Here is a 20,003-nt window from a genome sequence, read left to right as displayed (position 1 = left end):
CTCCTTCAGGTTCTCTTCCTGTTATCCAGTGCTGTGTCATACCAATCATTTGGACTTTTGTTTACATTGGGGGGTATGTGAACGTGTCTCTGTGTTCTTGACAAAAGCAGCAAAAATGTGTGCGCATTCGTGTAACGTGAGCGTGTAATCTGATGGCCTAATAGCCTCAGTGTTTTGAAGCATTAAAGAACAGGGTAACATTAAACACTGTGGTTTATTTACTGATGCAGGCGAAAGTCTGAAACATCCCCTTTTTTTATCAAGGTATGTGTTCCATCTTATTTAGGCTGGGGGAACTTAACACCGGCTCATAATGTCTCATAACACCGGCTAAATTCAATAAACTTGCAATGATTTATAGGTCATACACGCATGCATGCACACTCACACACACTGACACATACACATTCATTTTTCAGGTCTAGACAGGACATTTTAAAGGGCTTTCATGCTAGCTGACCTACTCAGTGGCTCCACAAATAATCTGCGGAATTGCCACTGGCAGCCCTCCTGTATAGTACAGTCAGCGAGGACACATTCAGATCTACCAGAATGTGACTGATACATTGTGCATGTGTGTGTGTGGTGGGCATGTTTGTATATCTTGTGGGGACCAAATTTCTCCATAAGAATAGGAATACCTGACAAATACGCTATATGGTCAAAAGTATGTGGACACCTGACCTTGTTGAACATCCCATTTTAAAGGCATGGCGTCGATATGGAGTTTCCCCGCTTTGATGCTATGACAATCTCCACTCTTCTGCGAAAGCTTTCCACTAGATTTTGGAGTGTGGCTGTGGGGATTTGCCCATTCAGGCACAAGAGCATTAGGGAGGTCAGGCACTGATGTTGGGCGAGGAGGCCCGGCGCGCAGTCTGCGTTACAATTCATTCCCAAGGTGTTCAGTGGGGTTGAGGTCAGGGCTCTGTGCCACGCGAGAGCCATGCCAGTTCTTCCACTCCAACCTTGGCAAACCAAGTCTTCATGGACATGGACAGCATGCTTTGTGCTCAGGAGCATTGTCATAGAACAGCTTTAAGCTTCTTAGTTCCAGTGAAGGGAAATCTTAATGCCACAGCATGGAAAGGCATTCTATACAATCATGTGGCTCCAACTTTGTGGCGACAGTTTAGGGAAGATCTGGGACATATGGGAGTCATGGTTAGGCGTCCACATACTTTTGGCCATATAGTGTATACTCGACCTTCCTGGAAAATTTGGCTTGTCCCCATGAGGCAACTGCTTTATTACAAAAACCGAAAAAAAAACCTAAAAGGGCCAAAAGTTGGTCACAGAGGTTAAGGTTAGGGTTAGATTTGGACCATAGCTGCATTATTACCTGCATAAATACCAATGGAAGGCTCTCACAAGGCTAGTAAAACAAATGAATGTGCATGTGTGTGTGATAAGCCTGGATTGTATTTCTCATGTGTCATTAATGGACATTTGTTTACACTTGTTATATATTACTACTAATGTGGTATGAAGTAAAGACAAACATTCAACAATTCTCAACACATTAATCTCTTCAATCTAACCACTGCAATACTCACACTCGCGCGCGCACGCACGCACACGCGCACACACGCGCACGCACACACGCACACGCACACACAGACTCTGCTGGTCAGAAGGACACGTTCACTGTTGCCAATGCCAGAACATGTATATTTATAAATGTATGATTTATCTATCTAGAGTTTGCGTGCTGGCCTGGTGGAGTGGCTGCACCTCAACAGTAGCTCTTAAAGTTAGCTTTTTAACCACCTGTATAAATTCATTAGGAATTTAATTAGTACAGTTAAACTTCTGCCCTCTAGCCGGAGGTGATGCGAGTTCAAAAGAAGCTGTTAAAAAGCACGGGTGTACAGAAGTGCATGTGTGTGGATGGAGGGATGTGTAAATGGTGAGAGAAGGGGGGCCTTTTTGCTGAACGTGGGGGTCTGACTGTGTGTGTGGGCAAGAACCTACATTAGGTGTGTGCAAACGTGTCTATATGAATGTGTGTGTGTGTGTCATACTGTAATGAGGTAGCAGGATGTCTGGACACTAACTGCTGCCCACCTGTGGCTCACTTCCCCATGAGGAGGGTATGAGTGGCAGTGTGTTTGTGTGTGTGTTGGGATAGAATGACATGACACAACTAATGCACTAATGCGTCTGCTCCTCCTTCGTGGGTTTTAAGTGATCGGTGATTGACCATGAGGACCACACAAACGCAGTTTCGCAAACACACACACGCACACACACACACACCTTTGCCGCTGCTTGATTATGGAGTTAAACACACTCAGCCACCCAAGAGACCCCCATCAGGGCAGAAAGAGAGAGAGAGAGAGAGAGAGTTCTGGAGTGACTAACTTCACTCTTTCTTTTATTCTCTTCCCAGCTGTGTCTTCAAACGGGCCTTTGATGTGGGGAAATTAAAGGAGAGAGTGTGTCAATATCTCCTGCCGTTCCTCCGTTGCTCCTGCACACTCATCTATTTCCTTCCCTCCATCTCTCTCCCATGCTCACTTTCTTCTCTGCCTCTGACCTAACAAACCAGAGTTGACCTCTCTACCACACCCTCGTGTGTACGTGTGTGTGTGTGTGTATGTGTGTGTGTGTGTGTGTGTGTGAATGAGACAGTGAGAGAATTAACAATTATATGTGAGCAAAAATGTGTGTACATAGGTGTCTGAGTATGCGTCCTTTGTGAATGTGTGTGTGTGTGTGTGTGTCTAAAACAGTCTTAAGTGTTATAATGGTATAATCTTCCATACTGGATACATGTGTAAAGCTGAATTAACTTTCTCTCTGTTTCTCCCTCTCCCACTCTCTGGAAACTCCTCGCTGCCTCTTTTCGCCTCTTTTGCTCTACTGGATGTGACTGAGTGTTTCCAGAGCTGTGTGTTGGTATATGCTAAATTTGCCCCCTCTCTCTCTTTCTCTCACTCTCTCTCTGTCTCGTGGGATCAAGGATAATGTTTGTCTGTCTTTCTGTTACTGTATGATACCTATAGACCGTACCGCTGTATCCAGGCAGCACACCTTTCCCCTAATCATTCTTTCAACCTGGAGAGAAAGACTCCCAGGAAAAGGGGATTAAAAGTGAAAATTAAAAAAAAAAAAAATCAGAGTCTGAAAAAGGTGTGTGTGTGTGTGTGTGTGTGAGAGAGTGTGCACGCTCCTGTGTAGTTCAATGTAAATTAGATTATCTATTTTAGAGTACATGGTGTATTCAAATGAACTGTTTATTTATACACGTGAGGTTAAAATAAGAGAGAGGGACAGAAAGAGTGGGCACATGTAGAGGAGAGAGGAGAGCGGAGAGAGACAGGACAGCACAGATTGACAGATATAACATGAAACAAAGGGCCTTTTAAATTTTTATAGAGATACACAGAGAAAGGGGAAGAGATTTGGAGATGAAAAGATAGAGAGAGAGATTGGGGCGATAGACACAGAGGAAGAGAGATAGCAGCTGGCAGAGATAGAGCAAGAGAAAGTGATATTGCCAGCACAAAAAACCCGGAATTGTACTATTTCATTTTTTTTTTTTTTTGACATGGTGAATGGAGGGAGGGAGAGAGAGCGAGAGAGAGAGAGGGAGAGAGAGAGAGAGAGAAAGAGCGTCGAGGGGCGGGAGGAGGGCGAGCGCGGAGGAGAATGTGTGTGTGTGTGTGTGTGTGTGTGTGTGTGTGTGTTTTTATGAATGAAGCACGGTGACTCAGGGATGTGTCATACTCAACGTCTTTATAAAAGGAAGTTTTAAACAAGCCTAAACATTTCACTGCGCGAAAAATCACTTACACTACACACACTCGCATCCCTCTCTCCCTCTCTCTCTCTGTCTGTCTCCACACCTCTCTCTCTCTCTCTTTTTTTTTGACCCTCTCCATCCTTGCTTGTGTTCGCAGCTTGCTGTGCTCAAGTCGCAATGTTCTAAAGGGAGAAATTAGACACTTCTGCACCCACTCAGGACCCGTTTCTTTTCCATCTTCTCCTCTCTCTCTCTCTCTCTCTCTCTCTCTCTCTCTCCTCCTGCCTGACACGAACCACCGCTCGGACACTGAAGAAGAAGAAGCAGAAGCAGAAGAAGAAGAAGAAGAAGTTCAGAGCACGTGACAAAGAGCCGGAACTCCTTTTATTTATTAATTTTTACGCTCTTATTTATTTATTTATCTCTATCACTATTTATTTGCAACCTATTTATTAGCTTACTTCAAGGATCTCCACAAACATGAAATGTAAGTGCCAGTCATTTCTGTTCCCTCTTTTCTCTGTTAAGTGTTTTTCAGTTATTTATTATTATTATTATTATTATTATTATTATTATGCCTTGTCGACCACTTCTTGCATTTCTTTGCATCTCTATTATACAAGTTCTCTCTTTCTCACTGTGTGTGTGTGTGTGTGTGTGTGTGTGTGTGTGTTGCTCATACCTGTAATAATGTGTCTAATCATGTTAAAAATATGCAGCCAGTGGTTCTTTATCTTCTATTTGTTTTTGTGTTATTATTATTATTATTATTATTATTTTAATCATGATTTAAAACATGGTGGGATGCTGGAAGTTTGATGGGCGTGCGCGTGCGTGTGTGTGTGTGCGTGTGTGTGTGTGTGTGGGTGGGTGTGTCAGTAGACAGGATTGACAGGATGACAGCAGTTCATTTAGGTTTATCAAGTCGACAGCAGAATATGACCAGAACATATAGTTCAACGCTATACTGCAGAGCTGTTTACTTTCACAGCACGACAGTAAACAGTAAATAAAGTTTGCAGCTCCACTTGGCAGCGCTCATCTGAGCAGTCAGAGAATGTAGCCCGGCTTGATCCCTCCGCATGTGGCAACATGAGCGTGTTGTAACAGCAGCACGCTGCTTCCGCCGGAACAAACCCGCGAGGATTTGTAAGAAGTGCGCTCGCGGATGAGACGCGGATGAAACGCGCACGTCAACCAATCAGTGTTTTCTTTCTTCCGCAGTGCTGCTCGACTCCTCCTCCTCGCTGCTCTTCTCCGTCCTATTGGCTCAGCTGCCGTTGTTTACGTCGGCGCTTCCCGCCCACACGCGACGTCCCCACGCCGATTTCGACAAGCTGACCAACCAGACGAGACATCTGCAGAAGATGACCCACGACCTGATCGTAAGTTGATTAATCAGCTGTGATGGATCAGTTATCAATATTGGCGCTAAGCCAAGGTCATATAGCAACCCTGGCAAAAAAAAAGAAAGGAAAAAAAAAAAAAGGGACTGAACTGTGTGGGAAATTCAGTCCATCCTCAGTTATGCTGATGGTGTTCAGATCTCAAATTGGCCTCATTCAGCATGTGGGATCTGGCTGAGCTACAGCACTCTTTCTCCCTTTCTCTCTCCGAGCTCACACGAACAAGCACATGTGGCCTTTCAACTCATCTGGTCTGCATTAATCATGGTGAGAGCAGGGGTGGCAGATTGCGGCGGCTTTGAATCCGTGAGGGTGCAGATAACGCTCATTTCCATCAGGCTAAAACAACAGAGATCTGGACTCAGGCCCAGTACTGGCCATCATCCCAGACTAAACTTAACCTAGAACAGTAGTAAGCCCTAAACACTGAACCTCTTCGGTCAGCCCATGCCAGGGAGTCTTTCCACTACAGGGTTGCTTCTTAGGTTTTTTGAGTTTGGTGGGTCATTCCTTTTTAATCTGGAGCATGTGTCAGTATGTGACAAAGGTTTTCGGTCAGGTTTTGCCAGGTTGCTAGGTGATTGAGGTCCGTAGCCTAGGGGGCACTGAACCCATTCATTCTGTTCTTCCTTCACCTCTGAGAGGCCTCCCTGCCATAACTCCCTGACGGAAACATAAGCATGTCCTCCCTTGCGTTGCCATGGCTTTTCCGAAGGCCTGTTTACAAGCACAAGCGAGGCGAAACTTGAAAACTACAGTACAGTCTTCCATTCTGGCTGACTTGTAAAGGTGAGGCAGCACCCATAAGCCTTGCTTTATGCAGCAGCATGTGGAGGGAGCGTGAAGGTTTTTAGTTTCGGTTGTCTATAAGTGTCTGAGTCACGGCTTAGGGTCTCATTGATGTTCCTTGCCTCAGACAGCAGCGCTCTTGTGAAGCTCAGAAACTCTGACCTCATCCTCTTCTGCTGAGTTTGATTGTATCTGAGGTTATATTGCTCCCTTTCATGGCTTTGAGAATGCACTCAGGTATGACCTGTAAGATCAGATCAGGGACTCTGTCACTCGCAGCGCATGCAGCATGATGAGATGCAGCCAGACTGATGCTAACCTGACTGTATAAGTGCTTAAAGGGAGATTAGATGCAGTCATGTTTGGTGCGTTCGTTTGCAATGCTTTGTGCTTGTGCGCCAGATGTGAAGGCAGATCATTATCAAAGACAACACCTGTGACAAAAGGCCCCCAGTCCACTCCGAGAAGTAGTTTGTTAGTTTTTCAGTCAGATTTATTTTGGTTCCTTTTCTTCTTGCATGGAGTTACACTTTACAGGGGTCAAGCCTAGGAAAGAAAAATAGTTGGGAGTTGATGGAAAGTCCCCACAAGAAAGCAATAAAAACGATGTGTGCTGGCTGCTGTGGTTGCACGCACAGAATGTGTTAATGTGTGTTAGTTTGCGAGGGTGTATTTACTCCATTCGGTGCTTGCCTGGCTGTGTGTATGTGTTGTAAATAGCTGTGGGCTGTGTAGGTGTGGGATTTCTTGTTTAGCTTTTCGGTTGTCACAGCAAAGTGTTCTGATAGAAATCAGGTAGATTTATCACATTGTCATATTTGCATTCAGGAACACAGAAGGAGAGGGGGACAAAAAGCAGTGGAGTGAGGTGAGGATCCAAGAGGATGTGCATGTGTGCGTGTCTGTGTGTTAATGAGGTATATATTTCAGGAGAAAAGTGGATCAGAGAACGCTATGGACGTGCAATGTCTTTGGGTATGTCTAGGAGCAAAAATCATGTTCGATGAAAATTAGAAGCAGTGACCGGAAGCGATGAGTAATGAAGCAGTGGATAGAATGTGTGATTGGGTCTTTCTTAATGAGAGAAAGAAAACAAGGCATGGGGATATGTGAGATGGTTACGAAACAGCAACAGCATACGAAGGAAAAAACACACTGAGACAAACAGTGAAAGAATGAAAGCTGACTTCACCACACTGCTCGCTGAGTAGCTCATGATGATGTTTTTCTCATCTGATGAAACCTCGATGACGCATAGTGTGCATTACACCTGTCACCTAATCAGCCGATCAGCTCTACTTATGCGCTTCTGATGTCTAAACTAGCTTATTTCCTGCCCATTAGTGGAGTAAGTACATTTGGTAGCAACAAAGTTCAGCTCTTGTTTATGCCCTTTAAACACATTAACAAACAGGAGCTAAGAAGTTTATACAACCAAAACCAACCACTGAAGCCTAACAAGCTCTCCTGTAAATGTTTTTGTCTCCCTCTAGTGGTCGGAATGGGGGAAAAAAAGGGGCTTGTTTTGGGTCTGTATGTCATTGCTCCTTTTTTTAGGCCTGACCCTGGAGTTTCCCTACATCCCAATGTTGTCTATTCTGCTCCAAGCGTCTTACTCATTGCATATGCTGTTATTCTTCCTCTACAAAACATCCTGTGGCTTCAGGTCACAAACTCTTCTTGTTGACTTTCAGAGGTTGTACCCTGGTGAACTCTCGGTGACTCTGATGCTCTGTAATTCTGTGGTATTGGTAGAGGATGCCTCCTGCTACTGATTTAAGAGCAGGAGGCATCCTCTCTAGGTTGCTAATTCTAGCACTTTGGTCACTGCGAGCTGTTCTTGGGTCAGGGCTTGGAGATCGTCTCTAAGCATGGGAAATTCTGCACCGTGCCATGACATTGCTTTTGTGGACAGCATTTTCCTTGTGAACATGTGTTTTATCTGTTTACTGAAGGCATTTCTATCCTTTTGGCCCTCTATTTCAGAATGACCACAAGGGTGAGCCGGTGATCGACCACCACAGGTTCAAGTCTCTTCCAGCCATCAACAGCAGAGCCAATGACCTCAGCTCACTGGAGGTAAACTTCTAGCCAGAGTCTGTCTGCCTTGTGGTCTATCAATCACTTAATTTTGCACATGCTTACACCGCTCTTGACTGTTTGTGAGTGGACAGAAGTAGCCTGTTTGCAGAATTTTATATGTAATTTAAAGTAACTATATATGTCATTGTGGTTATAAAAGCAAAACAGTAATAGTTTGGTTATGAATTTAAATGTACCTAATCTAATAGAACCTTTCTCTTTTTTTCCAGTTGAAGCCTACGCTTTCTCAGCTCCAAGCTGACTTCAAGACTTTCGAGCACCATTTCGAGTGGCTGAACAAGGTGTCACAGAAGCACCATCACTCCTCGGCATCAAAGCTAGGCGAAATGATCACACATATTAAGAGTCTCAACAGCCTGCTACAGCGCCAGGTAACAGAAACACACCACATGCTGTATATCTGTATGCGCTGTAAAACATCATTTACAACCTCAAACTCAAGGCATAACTAAAAATAATTTTTTAAAAAAACACCTCCGTAGGTGGCATCATAGCATTCAGACTCCTTTGACGTCCGTTTCTGTGTCTGTTTTCAGATACAGCAAGTGGACGCCCCTCGAATCATCGTACCTCCTCCCTCCTTCCCTCCCCAACCCTCCTCCCAATGGGAGATGAATCAGTCTTCACAGGTGCTTCTTCAGAGGTTCAGGCTTTTCTGTGATTGGGCGGTGCGTGCTTTCCTCAGCCTCAAGTCCAAAACGCAGGCATGAGGGCTGCTGTCAGTCCCGCAGCCAATCACGACCCACCATTTCTACACTACAGCAACTGGCCATTCCTCTGTCCCTCTGTGAACTACCAGCCTGGTGCATATGTGAGCTGATCAAATGGCAGCAGCGTTATCGTCACTGATCTGTAGTCATTGGCACATTGAAACCACAGCTCCCACAGCTGTGAGTGTTTGGACTACAGCGACACATCACTGCCAACAGCCTGCTTCCGATCATCTGCATAATTTCATCTAAATTTCACTTTCTTCTCTCGCTCGTCATTTTTTTTTTTAATTCAACCTATTCATTATTTATGTATTTATTTATTTATTGAGCGGTTATTTAGTTATTTATTTGGTGTCATTATTTATTTGATTCTTTGAGGAAAAAAAAAAAACACCGTCATTTTCTTTACCAGTTATGTTCAAGTTTAAAAATAAATTGTACTGTCTTCCTGTTTTCCATCTTTCTCTCTTTTCTATATTATTGTCTTCTAGCCATTCTTCCAAAAATCTGTTGATATGCCTCCTATTTAACAAATTGTATTCTTCCTTGTGTCTTTTTTTTTTTTTTTTATTCAGGAGGCATGTGTTCTCGATTGTTACCTAGATTGTTTTTGCCACTAGATGTAGCAATATTGCTGGGTTTGTAAGGTGTCTCTTAAATTAGCAAATGGGGAAAAAAGTGTCACAAAGCACTGACCTACACCATTGCTGCCTTTTTTCTCCTTTTTTTTTTTTTTTTTGTCTCCTTCTTTGCACAGTATATTTGGGTTTGTGTTTTGGATCCTCTGATTCAGAAGATGTGCTTTGACGACTAACCTGTTCTTAAGCAATGTTAAACGAAAGAAAAAAAGAGAAACAACCCAAGCCTTAAAATACTATGTATTGTGATATCGTGATTATTTGGTAATGTACAGGTGTACATACATCATCCTGAATGTAAATTGTTATGTACAGCGCAAATGTGTATTATATTATAGTTTTCTATGATATAAGGCCCCTTGCTCTGGCAATTGTATCGCAATATCAAAATTATTCTCTTTTCATTTTTTTTTTTTTTTTTTTTGTTTTGTTTTTTTTTTTAGTATTTTGATATACTATTTATTATGTTTTCATGTTATTTATTTTCACTGAAGAGAAGCAAGCCTTCTGTAATTTTTATACTTTTATACTACTTATAATCAGACTTTATCATTGCTATTGAAATTTTAATGTTCAACCGCATTGCGTCACATGCTGTAAGAGACATTGCTGTTTGACAGAAAGGTGTCAAGAGTGTGTCAGATTCAATAAAGGAGTTAATAGCAACGACTATTGCACTTTTCTTTTTTCTTTCATCATTTTTCAGTAGTTAAGGGCTAAACTTCTGAAACAGGGATGACCTGTTTTAGTTCCATCCATTGAGGAACCACTGCTGGTTAAAGTAGGAACCCTGAGGTTATATCACAGCTTCCTGGTCCTGGAGTACCCCCTGTCCTGCATATCTTAGTGTCTTCCTTGCTCCTAACACACCTGATTCAACTAACAGCCCTTCTTCAGGTCAAGATCAGGAAACAAATACTAAAACGTGCAGGATAGGGGTTACTCCAGGACCATGGTTGTGAACCTGCACTTTAGGCCACGCCTCCCTGCCGCAAAAAACTACATTTCCCAGAAACAGAGTAACAGCCGCACAAACGCCTCTAGCTTCCCTTATGCACTAATTCTTATTCTGTATGCTGTAAATAATAATGCTATATGGTCAGATACGAAGATTATTATAAGTTTAATGCCTCTTCGATAATATTTGAAGATATTTAGTATCAATTTATCAGCGTTGATGTTGTTGACCAATAGCAGGAGCGCGTTAGGAGGAAGAACGGACCAATAGCGTTGGTCGTTGCTGAGAGCCGGAAGCAGGCGGGTGACTGTTGGTTAGTTTGTGCTCGACATTATTGTTAAGGTTGTATGGACTATCACTGCGGACTTCAGCCCCCGTTTCAATACATCAAAACTGTTTAGTAAAATTAATCATTACAGGCAAGTGACATATGCATAGTGAATGTGCTGAAATATCGAGAAATTCTGCGACGCTTGAGAAAGCAGGACGGCAGGGAGATGGATGCGGGAAGGCCGGCTCGTGACTGGACAAATCCATGCACACATCGCTAAGAGAGGAAGCAAATGATGATTTCTACAACATTATATACTGTGAGGGTGAGTGTGCGTGTTTGGCATTTGATTTGTTTTGTCTTAATCTTGAGGGTTTTCATTTCCCCGAGACAACGCAGCAGGGACACTGATACAGAACAGGAGGGAGGGACAGAGGGGGAGGAGGAGGAGGAGGGGGAGGGAGTTTAAAGGGGAACTCCTGATCAGGGATCAGCTATTAGCCAAATTATTCCTAACATTTTACTCATGTATGTACCTTACACCTCTTGTGATAGTCTGTTTAGGTCAGCTAAAGCACAGATTAGAACTTGGATTGTCTTGGATGTGGTTTTAAAATGTATGAAAATGCAGTGAAAGTCCACACATTATATTTCTCTCAAACACACACATCATGATTTGGGTGAAACATGTATGAATGTGACTGGCTAAATTAGTATTATGGTTATCTGTACAGCTCTGGCAACTGAAGTGAAGAAGTTACAGTACTCATTTCAGCTTGGATACACAACATCAGCAACACTCCATACATCTAAACATCTGCAATGGCTGCCGTCAGTTTGGAGGATCCACAAGACTAGTAATCTGCACTACGACCCAGAGCGTCCTCCTCTGCTCGTAGGGTACAATGGCCAACTCTGTTGCTACCCTGGTAGTCCAAACGGAGCTTCTTCCCAGCCAGGCTCCCTCGTCCCTCTCTCCTTTTCCATCGCTTCTTCCCTCAGTGGAAGAAGAGGATAACGATGAAGAGAAAGGTGGAGATGAAGAGAAAGGGACAGAAACCGTTGTGCTTACGGGAGTCGAGATGGTGACGTCGTCGACGTCTCCAGGGACGATGGGGTCCCAAAATCCTGAACACCCCTTTCAGTGTCTAGATTGTGGGAAGAGTTTTAAGTGGTCTTCCAGGTTGGCACATCATCAGCGTAGCCATAACAACGAGAGGCCATATCGTTGTAACCTCTGCCCCAAGGCTTTCAAAGGCTCATCTGCTCTGCTCTATCACCAGAGGTAAGATGTTAAATGGTTCACTTTACAGATCTGATTAATGAGTTAATGTGATTCATGTCCTTCCAAAATAATGTTGATATAACCTCAGGATGAAACGGGAGCTCTTCTCTAAAGACTTCAAGAATCAACAATGCCCACCGAATGAATTAGATTTCTAATAAGATTTTTATACACTTTATTCTAGGTCTCATTCAGGAGAGAAGCCTTATAAATGTGAGGATTGTGGTAAAGCATTTAAGCGCTCGTCTCTCCTCCAGGTGAGCAATACCTGCCAGTATCAGGACCAGCAGGGTCTTCTCTAAGATTCCATAATAGAAACATTTTGCCTTTGATTAATGATAATATATAATTTAATTGTTACTTTGTTATTAGGATTTATCGAGAGGAGAAGAGAGCAAGTGTTATGCTGCAAATGAATTTAGGGTTTACTTTCTGTTAATTTTATTTTCAAATGTAGGTCCATCGCAGCGTGCATACAGGTTTGCGTACCTTCCAGTGTCCCTACTGCCCTCTCACCTTCAAGTGGAGCTCTCACTACCAATATCACCTACGCCAACACACAGGCGAGTGCCCTTATCCATGTGACAGATGCCCCAAAGCCTTCAAGAACTCCAGCAGCCTGCGTAGGCACAAGAACGTGCATTTGGGTGTCAAGCCGTATGTCTGTATGGTGTGCAGCAAGGCTTTCAGCCAGTCAACCAACCTAAGGCAACACATGCGCATACATACGGGCGAGAGGCCATACATCTGTGGTGAGTGTGGTCGCAGCTTCACACACTCCTCCAACCTGGCGCTTCATCGCAACTCTCACATAGAGGTCAAGGCTCAGGGCGGGGGGAAGACAAGAAAGGCAGGGTCACGGACGAATGTGGAGGTGGTGCTCGAGGGGGCGACCTCAGACGATTTGAAGGCGGTTGAAATGACCATATCGGACATGGTGGGCCTTGTAGGTGGGCAGGAGGGGGGAACTAGTCAGGTGTTCCTATCTCACCATGTGCCCTCGTCCTGTACGCCATCCTCGGCTGAAGGCAGCCAGAATGTCCTGACAGCCACAGGCGCAGAGCATGTACAGGTGAGCATGGAGGAGTCAAGGGAAACAGGTGCTAATGTGTTGTTGTACAGCTGCGGCAGCTGCAACGAGACATTCGGAACCCAATCACACCTGGAAGAACATCAAGCCTTGCATCTGCACAGCCTGGGGACGGGGGATGGGGGCGAAGACATCAGAGGTGATGGCATAGAGGCTCAGGGAGGTGGGGTTTCATTGGTTGGGATGGCCCCCTTGTTGGCGGACTTTGAGGAGGTGGTGGAAACCACGACAGTGTCAGAGAGTGGGCAGGGGACAGAACTACTTGGATTGGGTGGTATTGGGGGTGGATCGGGTCAGGTTCAGTATGACTTGCTCCAGAGCTTCACCAGCTCTGTGGCCCAGATGCCCTCAGATGACACCACATCCATAGTGGACACGACTGTGGCTACATTGTCTACAGAGTGTGCCTACTGCGGTAAAAGCTTCAAGAACAGCAGCTCGATGAGCAGACACATGGCACAGGTGAGTGGTACTAAATGATATTGAGGACAAATCATGACCTTCTATCCACGTTAACACTGAATAGGAGAATCTGATAATACTAAGGATACAAAATGGGCAGAAAGCTGCAAGAATAGCAAAATGATTGTTATTATTTTTACATGTGAAATTTTCTCTTGTCCTTCAACCAGGTGCACCCTCTGGCACTGTCCCAGTCCAGATCTCAGTTCAGCTGCTCTGTGTGTGACCGCTCCTTCCCCCTGCTGTCGTCCCTTCTTACCCACCAGCTCTCGCACACTGAGGAGCAGAGACTGCTGGCTGAGGCAGAGGCTGAGATAGTCTGCCCTCCCTCACTGTCCCTCTCACTGCCTCTGTCTTCCTCGTCCTCTGCCAAGAGAGAGGGGGAGGAGGGGGAGGGAGAAAGGGAGATCCATGTCAGCCTCATTGCTGTCACAGAAGAGGGAGAGAAGCAAGCTGTGAAACCAACCAACAGGGCATCAGGGAAGGCTGGAAGAAGAGGAGGCGGCAGCAAGGGCTCTGCTGCAAATAACGGTGAGCTTTATTGAGTTCACCAAAGATGAGTGGATGCTGAGTTATTCTTCAACTGACTTGCATAAATCTGAATCTGGTAAAAGGATTTGTGAAACCAGTAAATGCTACCATGACACTCGTTGTGTTTTATTTGCTAGCAGAAAATAAGTTGCAACATCCATCAAAGTTGGCAGGTTCATTCTACTTTGGTTATGTAACATCAAGTCAAAATTGTTTCTTAGGAGTTACAGATAGTTTTATCCTGACTGCAAGTAATTCCCTGGCTCATATCATTTTTGATACTTCTCAGTGTCTCCTTTTTTTATTTTAACAGAGAGGCCATATCGGTGCTTGGAATGTGGGAAATCCTTTAAGGGTTCATCAGGTCTGCGCTACCATATGAGAGACCACACAGGAGAGAGACCGTACCGCTGCACAGAGTGTGGAAAAAGCTTTAAGAGGTCATCTCTACTGTCCATACATCAAAGGGTAAACATGCTGCCATGCTTTTTAGACCAAATGATTACAATGACAATGTAGGTAATCACATTAAGACCAGAATTTGGAAGGCTTTGGGGTTTCTTTGAAATGATATTCATGTTAGCATTTGTTGATCAAATGTCATTATTTTGCTGATTTTATGTGACAAACCTCAGTGCTGGCCATGCTTTTCTTTCGCCTGTTTACTTATAATTATTTAAATGCAAATACAAATTCAAGCTTTCAGCTTCTTCTCTGTTGTGTGTGCAGGTGCACACAGGAGTGCGAGCCTTCCAGTGTCCCTACTGCCCTTTGACCTTCAAGTGGAGTTCACATTACCAGTACCATTTGCGGCAGCACACCGGTGAGCGGCCCTATGTGTGCCAGGAGTGTGGCAAATCATTCAAGAACACCAGCTGCCTACGGCGGCACAGCCAGTTGCATTCGGGCCTGCGACCACATGCCTGTTCTGTGTGCGGCAAGGCATTTTCGCAAACCTCCAACCTAAAGCAACACGAGCGCACACACTCGGGCGAGAGGCCTTTCCAATGCGCGCAGTGCCACAAGAGTTTTACACACTCCTCCAATCTTCAGCTTCACCTACGCACACACTCCTCACGCAAAGACTACAAGTGTCAGCGCTGTGGAAAAGAATTTGTCATGCACTCCTACCTGCAGCGGCACCTGCGGACGCACAGCAGCGGTGGAGGGGCCACATGCACAAAAGAAGCAGGGAAAACCACTAAGAATGGCAGTGGAACCTCGGAGATGTCAACTACTACTCTGAGTCTAAATATGAATGCAGGAGGAGGGCTCAGTTCTCTGTTTTCTAATGAAGGGAATTCCACACTCATTCTCTCACCATCAAATTTGGACATTCCTCCAAATACGTCACAAAATTATTTTATGATCCAGACACCCACAGGACTACAGCTGATCCCGCTGTCCAATCCAACACCCACACAGCCTGTCCCGGCCCCTCCACCTCCTCCTCCTCCTCCACCTCCACCACCACCACCACCACCACAACTGCCATCCCAGAACTTCCTGCTTCTTCAGTGCCAGTCCACCAATGGGAGCCAGCCGAGTCTTATTCTTGTTCCCACAGCATCCAATACGAACACTCTTCCTGCTCCCTCAGCACCACAGCCCCTCCCCTTGGTGCAAACTATACCAGCACTGCCACAGATAACCACTTTAGCTCCAGCCCAAACCCAGATATCACATTTTCAGCCACTCCAGACCCAGCAGAGGTTTATTTTAACCAACAACAGTGCTCCCCTCATCACTGCCCCACCCCAAAACACAAAAGCCATTACTAGACCAATTTTAGGAACGCTTAGCCACACCAGGAGCCCTAGACCCAGACGTGGGCGCAAAACTAAAACTCAGAAATCTGGGTCCTTGGTGCAGACAGCGTCTGTCCCAGCAAGTCAAGGATTAGTTCCTTCCACTATTTCAACAACCACAACTGCTGCTTCTGTTGCATCTTCAACAACCTTGTCCCAGCAACATAATGTTCCAACATCTGTGCCACCACTGAATTCAGATTCTGTACCTGACACACCCTTGGCCCCTGCTACTGTCACTGTATCAGCAGTGACCCCAACTACACCCCCAACGGACAGCCACTGTATTTTGACAGGTGACCACCAAAATGCTTCCGCTGCAGAGGAAGTGCAGAAACTTCCAGAGACAATACCAGAGGAGCGTTTTGTTCTGTGTTTTGAGAAGGAGACTGAAGAGAGAGAGCAAGGAGACGAGATGGAGGTGAAGGTGGAGATGAATGAAGGAGTAGAGGGAGAGAGGTCGTATGTGTTACATTTTGAAGGAGAAAGTGAACATGGGGAAGAAGGAAGTGAAGAAAGAGGGGAGAAATCATACGTTCTCCGATTTCATTCAGAGGAAGAGATGGAGGGTGATGGAGAAAAGGAGAAAACTGGGATGGTTTCTCTTAATTTGCTACAAGATTGGAGTAGAGCGAGGGAAAGTGAAAGAATAGCAGGGTTTGAAGAAGGTGTTGGGGTGGAAGAGAAAGCATTTGTTCTTCATTTCCAAACAGATGCTCCAAGTGACGAAGATGTTCCACCAAATGCTGGCTTTCCTGAAGGCCCTAGTGAAGAATTGGGTCTTTCTTGCCATCCTGCCCAAGCCTTAATGCCTCTTGGTGGACAGGAGGTTGTGTTTGAATTAGGCAGTGAGGCCAAAATAGATGCAGACACAGGCAGTGGGGAAAGTGTTCAAATGATTGCAGTCATAGAAGGTGGGGGCAGCAGTTCTGAGACGGGAGGCAGTTTTACTAATCCTGGGGGAGTCACTGGGACAGGAGCAGGGCAAATGGGGAGCATATTTCAGCTAGAGGGAGGAGAAGGTATTGTTATTATTGAGGTTAGTACCAGCAGTTTGACAGAAGGAACAGAAGGAGTTGCGGTAGGATTAAGGAACATGGACAAAGAAGGCACTGCATCACAGGAAGTGGCATCGGAGGAGCAGAAGATACTGGAAACTGAGAGCAGACTATCAGCCAGTGTGAACGGGACCTAAGACTAAGCTCAGAAGGAATCTCAAAATGAAGCCTGTGTATTGCTCTAAGACACACACACACACACGGTCCTACTAACCAATGCATACTACTAACTACCAGCAACCTGAGTCTTTGATGACACACATATTTTTAATGATGCCTTTTATGATCCAGATGACTAAACCTAAAGCAGTTATTTAGGCCTCTGTCTTTCAGCTATCAGGAAAGTGAAATGAGGGAGAAGCCATGCTTTATAGCAAGAATTGACAGGCAAATGCATGGAAAAATCGCTTTTGGTGCAATGGTTGATCTTTTTATGTTGTCCTCTTACTTCAGTCTCTTGGAGTGTTCTGAGCACTACCTAGAATAAGGTGAGAGTTACTCACCAGCCCATAGAGGGAGTCCTTTCATACACCACACACAACAGATATGAACTTTTTTTTTTTTCCTTTTTTTTTTTCTTTCCAAATACTACACTTAGAAGGTGAATTGAAGAGGAGTTGCTGAAGAATGTTGGACAACTGTAAACTAATATGCTGTCATGTTGACAGCCCAAGTGTAACATGAACAAGAACTGTGAATATGTCTATAGTCTGTTTAGTTTCAATATAATTGATATTAGTAAATTATCATATTCAACAAACGCTGTCAATGTCGTTTTTTTTTAAGTTTATTCTGCACTTACGAATAAAAAACAAATAATAATAATAAAAGCAAAAAAAAAAATACTATCTGCGCTATTTATAGCCCACTCTTGTCACATGTGATGTTATTTATTATTTATTATATGTAACTGAAGTCGTGGTGTAGATGACCTGTGTGCTTGTGTGCTGATTCGGCTGATGCTCCTGCTGCCTTTACGCTACTTTGCGATTCACGAACGCAGATACGCTGAACGCGCGCTTGGCATATAGCGGTAACACTGTAGCACTTCGACGCAATGATAGCTTGTGGGCACTATGCACGCTTGGAAATTGTTTGAACCTTTATTCCTGAGGTAAGTAGGTCGGTCTCTGGCACGGTACACAGCACATGCAGTGTTTAAACAGGAGACGTTTTCCATAAATGGCTTTAAAAAAATCATTCAGAACGAAACCGCACAGTGCCAGTAGCTAATAGTCATAGCATACCACGCTATAACCATAACAATACTCTCATAAGCTTTTTATAGCACAACACACACGTCGCCTCTTCATGCAGATAGAAGAAGTATAGTGATAACAGAAGTGCATACAGATGCACAGTTTTTGTGCATGCATGGCTGTTATTTGTGTTAGAGTGTTTTAAAGCCATAAAATCCTCGCCTACGTGGTCTTGTTTAACCCCCAGCTCTGTATTTGGTAATTCACGATAATCCCCCTGGCCTAAAGTGGTCTTTAAGCAGGGCTGTGTTCAACACCGTGCGGTTTACTGACAAAGCTTACAACGAGTTACTCAGTGATTGTTCTTTTTTTTCTCTCACACATTGTGGTCAGACCTGAGAGAGACACAATTCACATCCATTTCACACTTCCGAAAATCCAGTAACTAAAAAAAAAAAAGCAATCTATAAACCTCCAGTAGACTTTCAAGTAGCATTCTGGTATTCTGTCTCTTCAGGACGCAGGTTTGAAGCGCCATTAAGGCTGAATAAGATGGCGCCCTTGGACTTGGGAAATGTAGTGCTGCGACCGATGAGAGAGGAGGATATTGAGGCTGTAAAGGCTCTAATAAAGGTATGTTTTTTTTTCCATGAAGATTTATTTTCGTTTCATATGGATATCCTTGGCTAGTAAGTGCAAAAATAATTTACTAAGCTTCAATTATCATATATAATTTGCTCTTTCTTTCACTCTTTCCCCCTTCGCCAAACTTCTGCGCTATTGTCTTCCATCTGTGCAGCAAGGATGTGAAGGGATGGAGAACCGGCTCATCCTGCACCTCCTTACTAGACCATTGGTGGTCCTCCTGCTCGCCACAGTCTCTTCTGTGCTCCGCTTTGTAGTGCACTCCTTTATGCTAGCCCTGTTTATCCCTGTTTTCCTTCTCATCGTATACCTCAAGCTCACCATCCCACGGTCCATGGGCATCCTGGGTTCCAGCAGACCCTACTGGGACTACCTGGGCAGCAGCTACCATTCTAGGTCCCAACCAGACCTACCAAACCCACATGCTGCCAAAGCCAAGCTCATCACTGACCAGGAGAAAGCCAAACGTCGCAAGAAAGCCAAAGAGAAGTATAAGAGCAAAGAGGCAGAGAAAGGGAAGGCTGAAGACAGGGAGAAGGTGGATGAAGATGATCTAAAGGAACGGGCACGTGTTGCAGGGGAAGTGTGGGTCGCAGAGAGCGATGGTGAGGTGCTTGGCTGTGTTGCCCGAGATGGTTGGAGCCGGCATGGTGTGTACCGCATCTGTAGGCTGGTAGTGCAGAGCTGGTACCGTAGAGAAGGGCTTGGCAGGCTGCTAGTCCAGGGCCTGGAGTCCAGAGCCAAGCAGAGCGGCGTGCGCAGGGTCTATGCTCATGTGCCCTTCCCCTCCAACGTAGGAGAGGCCTTCTTCAGAAAACTGGGCTACCGGCTCCAGGGAGAGACTTCTGGGGTGGAAGGTGAAGAGGAGGAGGAGGATTACGAGGAGCCAGGAAAAGGCTGGTTGGGCTTTCCAGTGACAAAGGTGTTTGTTAAAGACTTGCGGGTGTGAATCGGCACATTTTTTGTAACTACAGCTTTGCCTGGAATCATAAAATAGTTACATAATTTGTGACATTACTGAAGTAGTTTCAGAAATACTGTAAAATCACTACAGTGAGGGAAACCCCACAACTTCTTCATTTAAATTTACAATATTTATTTATATTGTTTATTTATTGTGACTTTTTTCTGTTGCTTATTTTTTTCTCTCTATTCAATTTAATTTAAAATTTGTCATGTCATTTCAGATTTCAGTCCATTTTTATTCATGTTGCTGCACTGTAACAGAATAGTACTGAACTGCCAGTGGTCTTTTTGTCTAGAAACGATATAAATAAATCTTCTCTGAGACTGGTTTTA

General features: G+C 44.5%; 3 protein-coding genes across 3 annotated transcripts; all 3 read left to right on the top strand.

Annotated features, from left to right (window-relative positions):
* Window positions 1-3,766: 3,766 nt before the first annotated feature.
* On the top strand, window positions 3,767-10,075 carry il11a (interleukin 11a). Its single transcript, XM_026940182.3, has 5 exons — window positions 3,767-4,235; window positions 4,973-5,133; window positions 7,930-8,022; window positions 8,256-8,417; window positions 8,583-10,075. Exons 1-5 carry the CDS (start codon window positions 4,229-4,231, stop codon window positions 8,754-8,756), a joined length of 597 nt encoding a protein of 198 aa, XP_026795983.1. The 5' UTR covers window positions 3,767-4,228; the 3' UTR covers window positions 8,757-10,075.
* A 543-nt stretch (window positions 10,076-10,618) lies between these two features.
* znf628 (zinc finger protein 628) lies at window positions 10,619-17,638 on the top strand. The gene is made up of 7 exons (XM_026940104.3): window positions 10,619-10,951; window positions 11,361-11,911; window positions 12,096-12,168; window positions 12,369-13,463; window positions 13,634-13,994; window positions 14,308-14,462; window positions 14,724-17,638. The coding sequence occupies exons 2-7, from the start codon at window positions 11,532-11,534 to the stop codon at window positions 16,995-16,997; spliced, it is 4,338 nt and encodes a 1,445-aa protein (XP_026795905.3). The 5' UTR covers window positions 10,619-10,951; window positions 11,361-11,531; the 3' UTR covers window positions 16,998-17,638.
* A 185-nt stretch (window positions 17,639-17,823) lies between these two features.
* On the top strand, window positions 17,824-20,003 carry nat14 (N-acetyltransferase 14 (GCN5-related, putative)). Its single transcript, XM_026940004.3, has 3 exons — window positions 17,824-17,974; window positions 18,577-18,692; window positions 18,859-20,003. The coding sequence occupies exons 2-3, from the start codon at window positions 18,612-18,614 to the stop codon at window positions 19,651-19,653; spliced, it is 876 nt and encodes a 291-aa protein (XP_026795805.3). The 5' UTR covers window positions 17,824-17,974; window positions 18,577-18,611; the 3' UTR covers window positions 19,654-20,003.

Source organism: Pangasianodon hypophthalmus, chromosome 1 (assembly GCF_027358585.1).
Source record: "Pangasianodon hypophthalmus isolate fPanHyp1 chromosome 1, fPanHyp1.pri, whole genome shotgun sequence".
Taxonomy (NCBI): Eukaryota; Metazoa; Chordata; class Actinopteri; order Siluriformes; family Pangasiidae; genus Pangasianodon; species Pangasianodon hypophthalmus.
The sequence above is the reverse complement of the archived record's forward strand: the minus strand, read 5'-3'. Positions and strand labels throughout refer to the sequence as shown.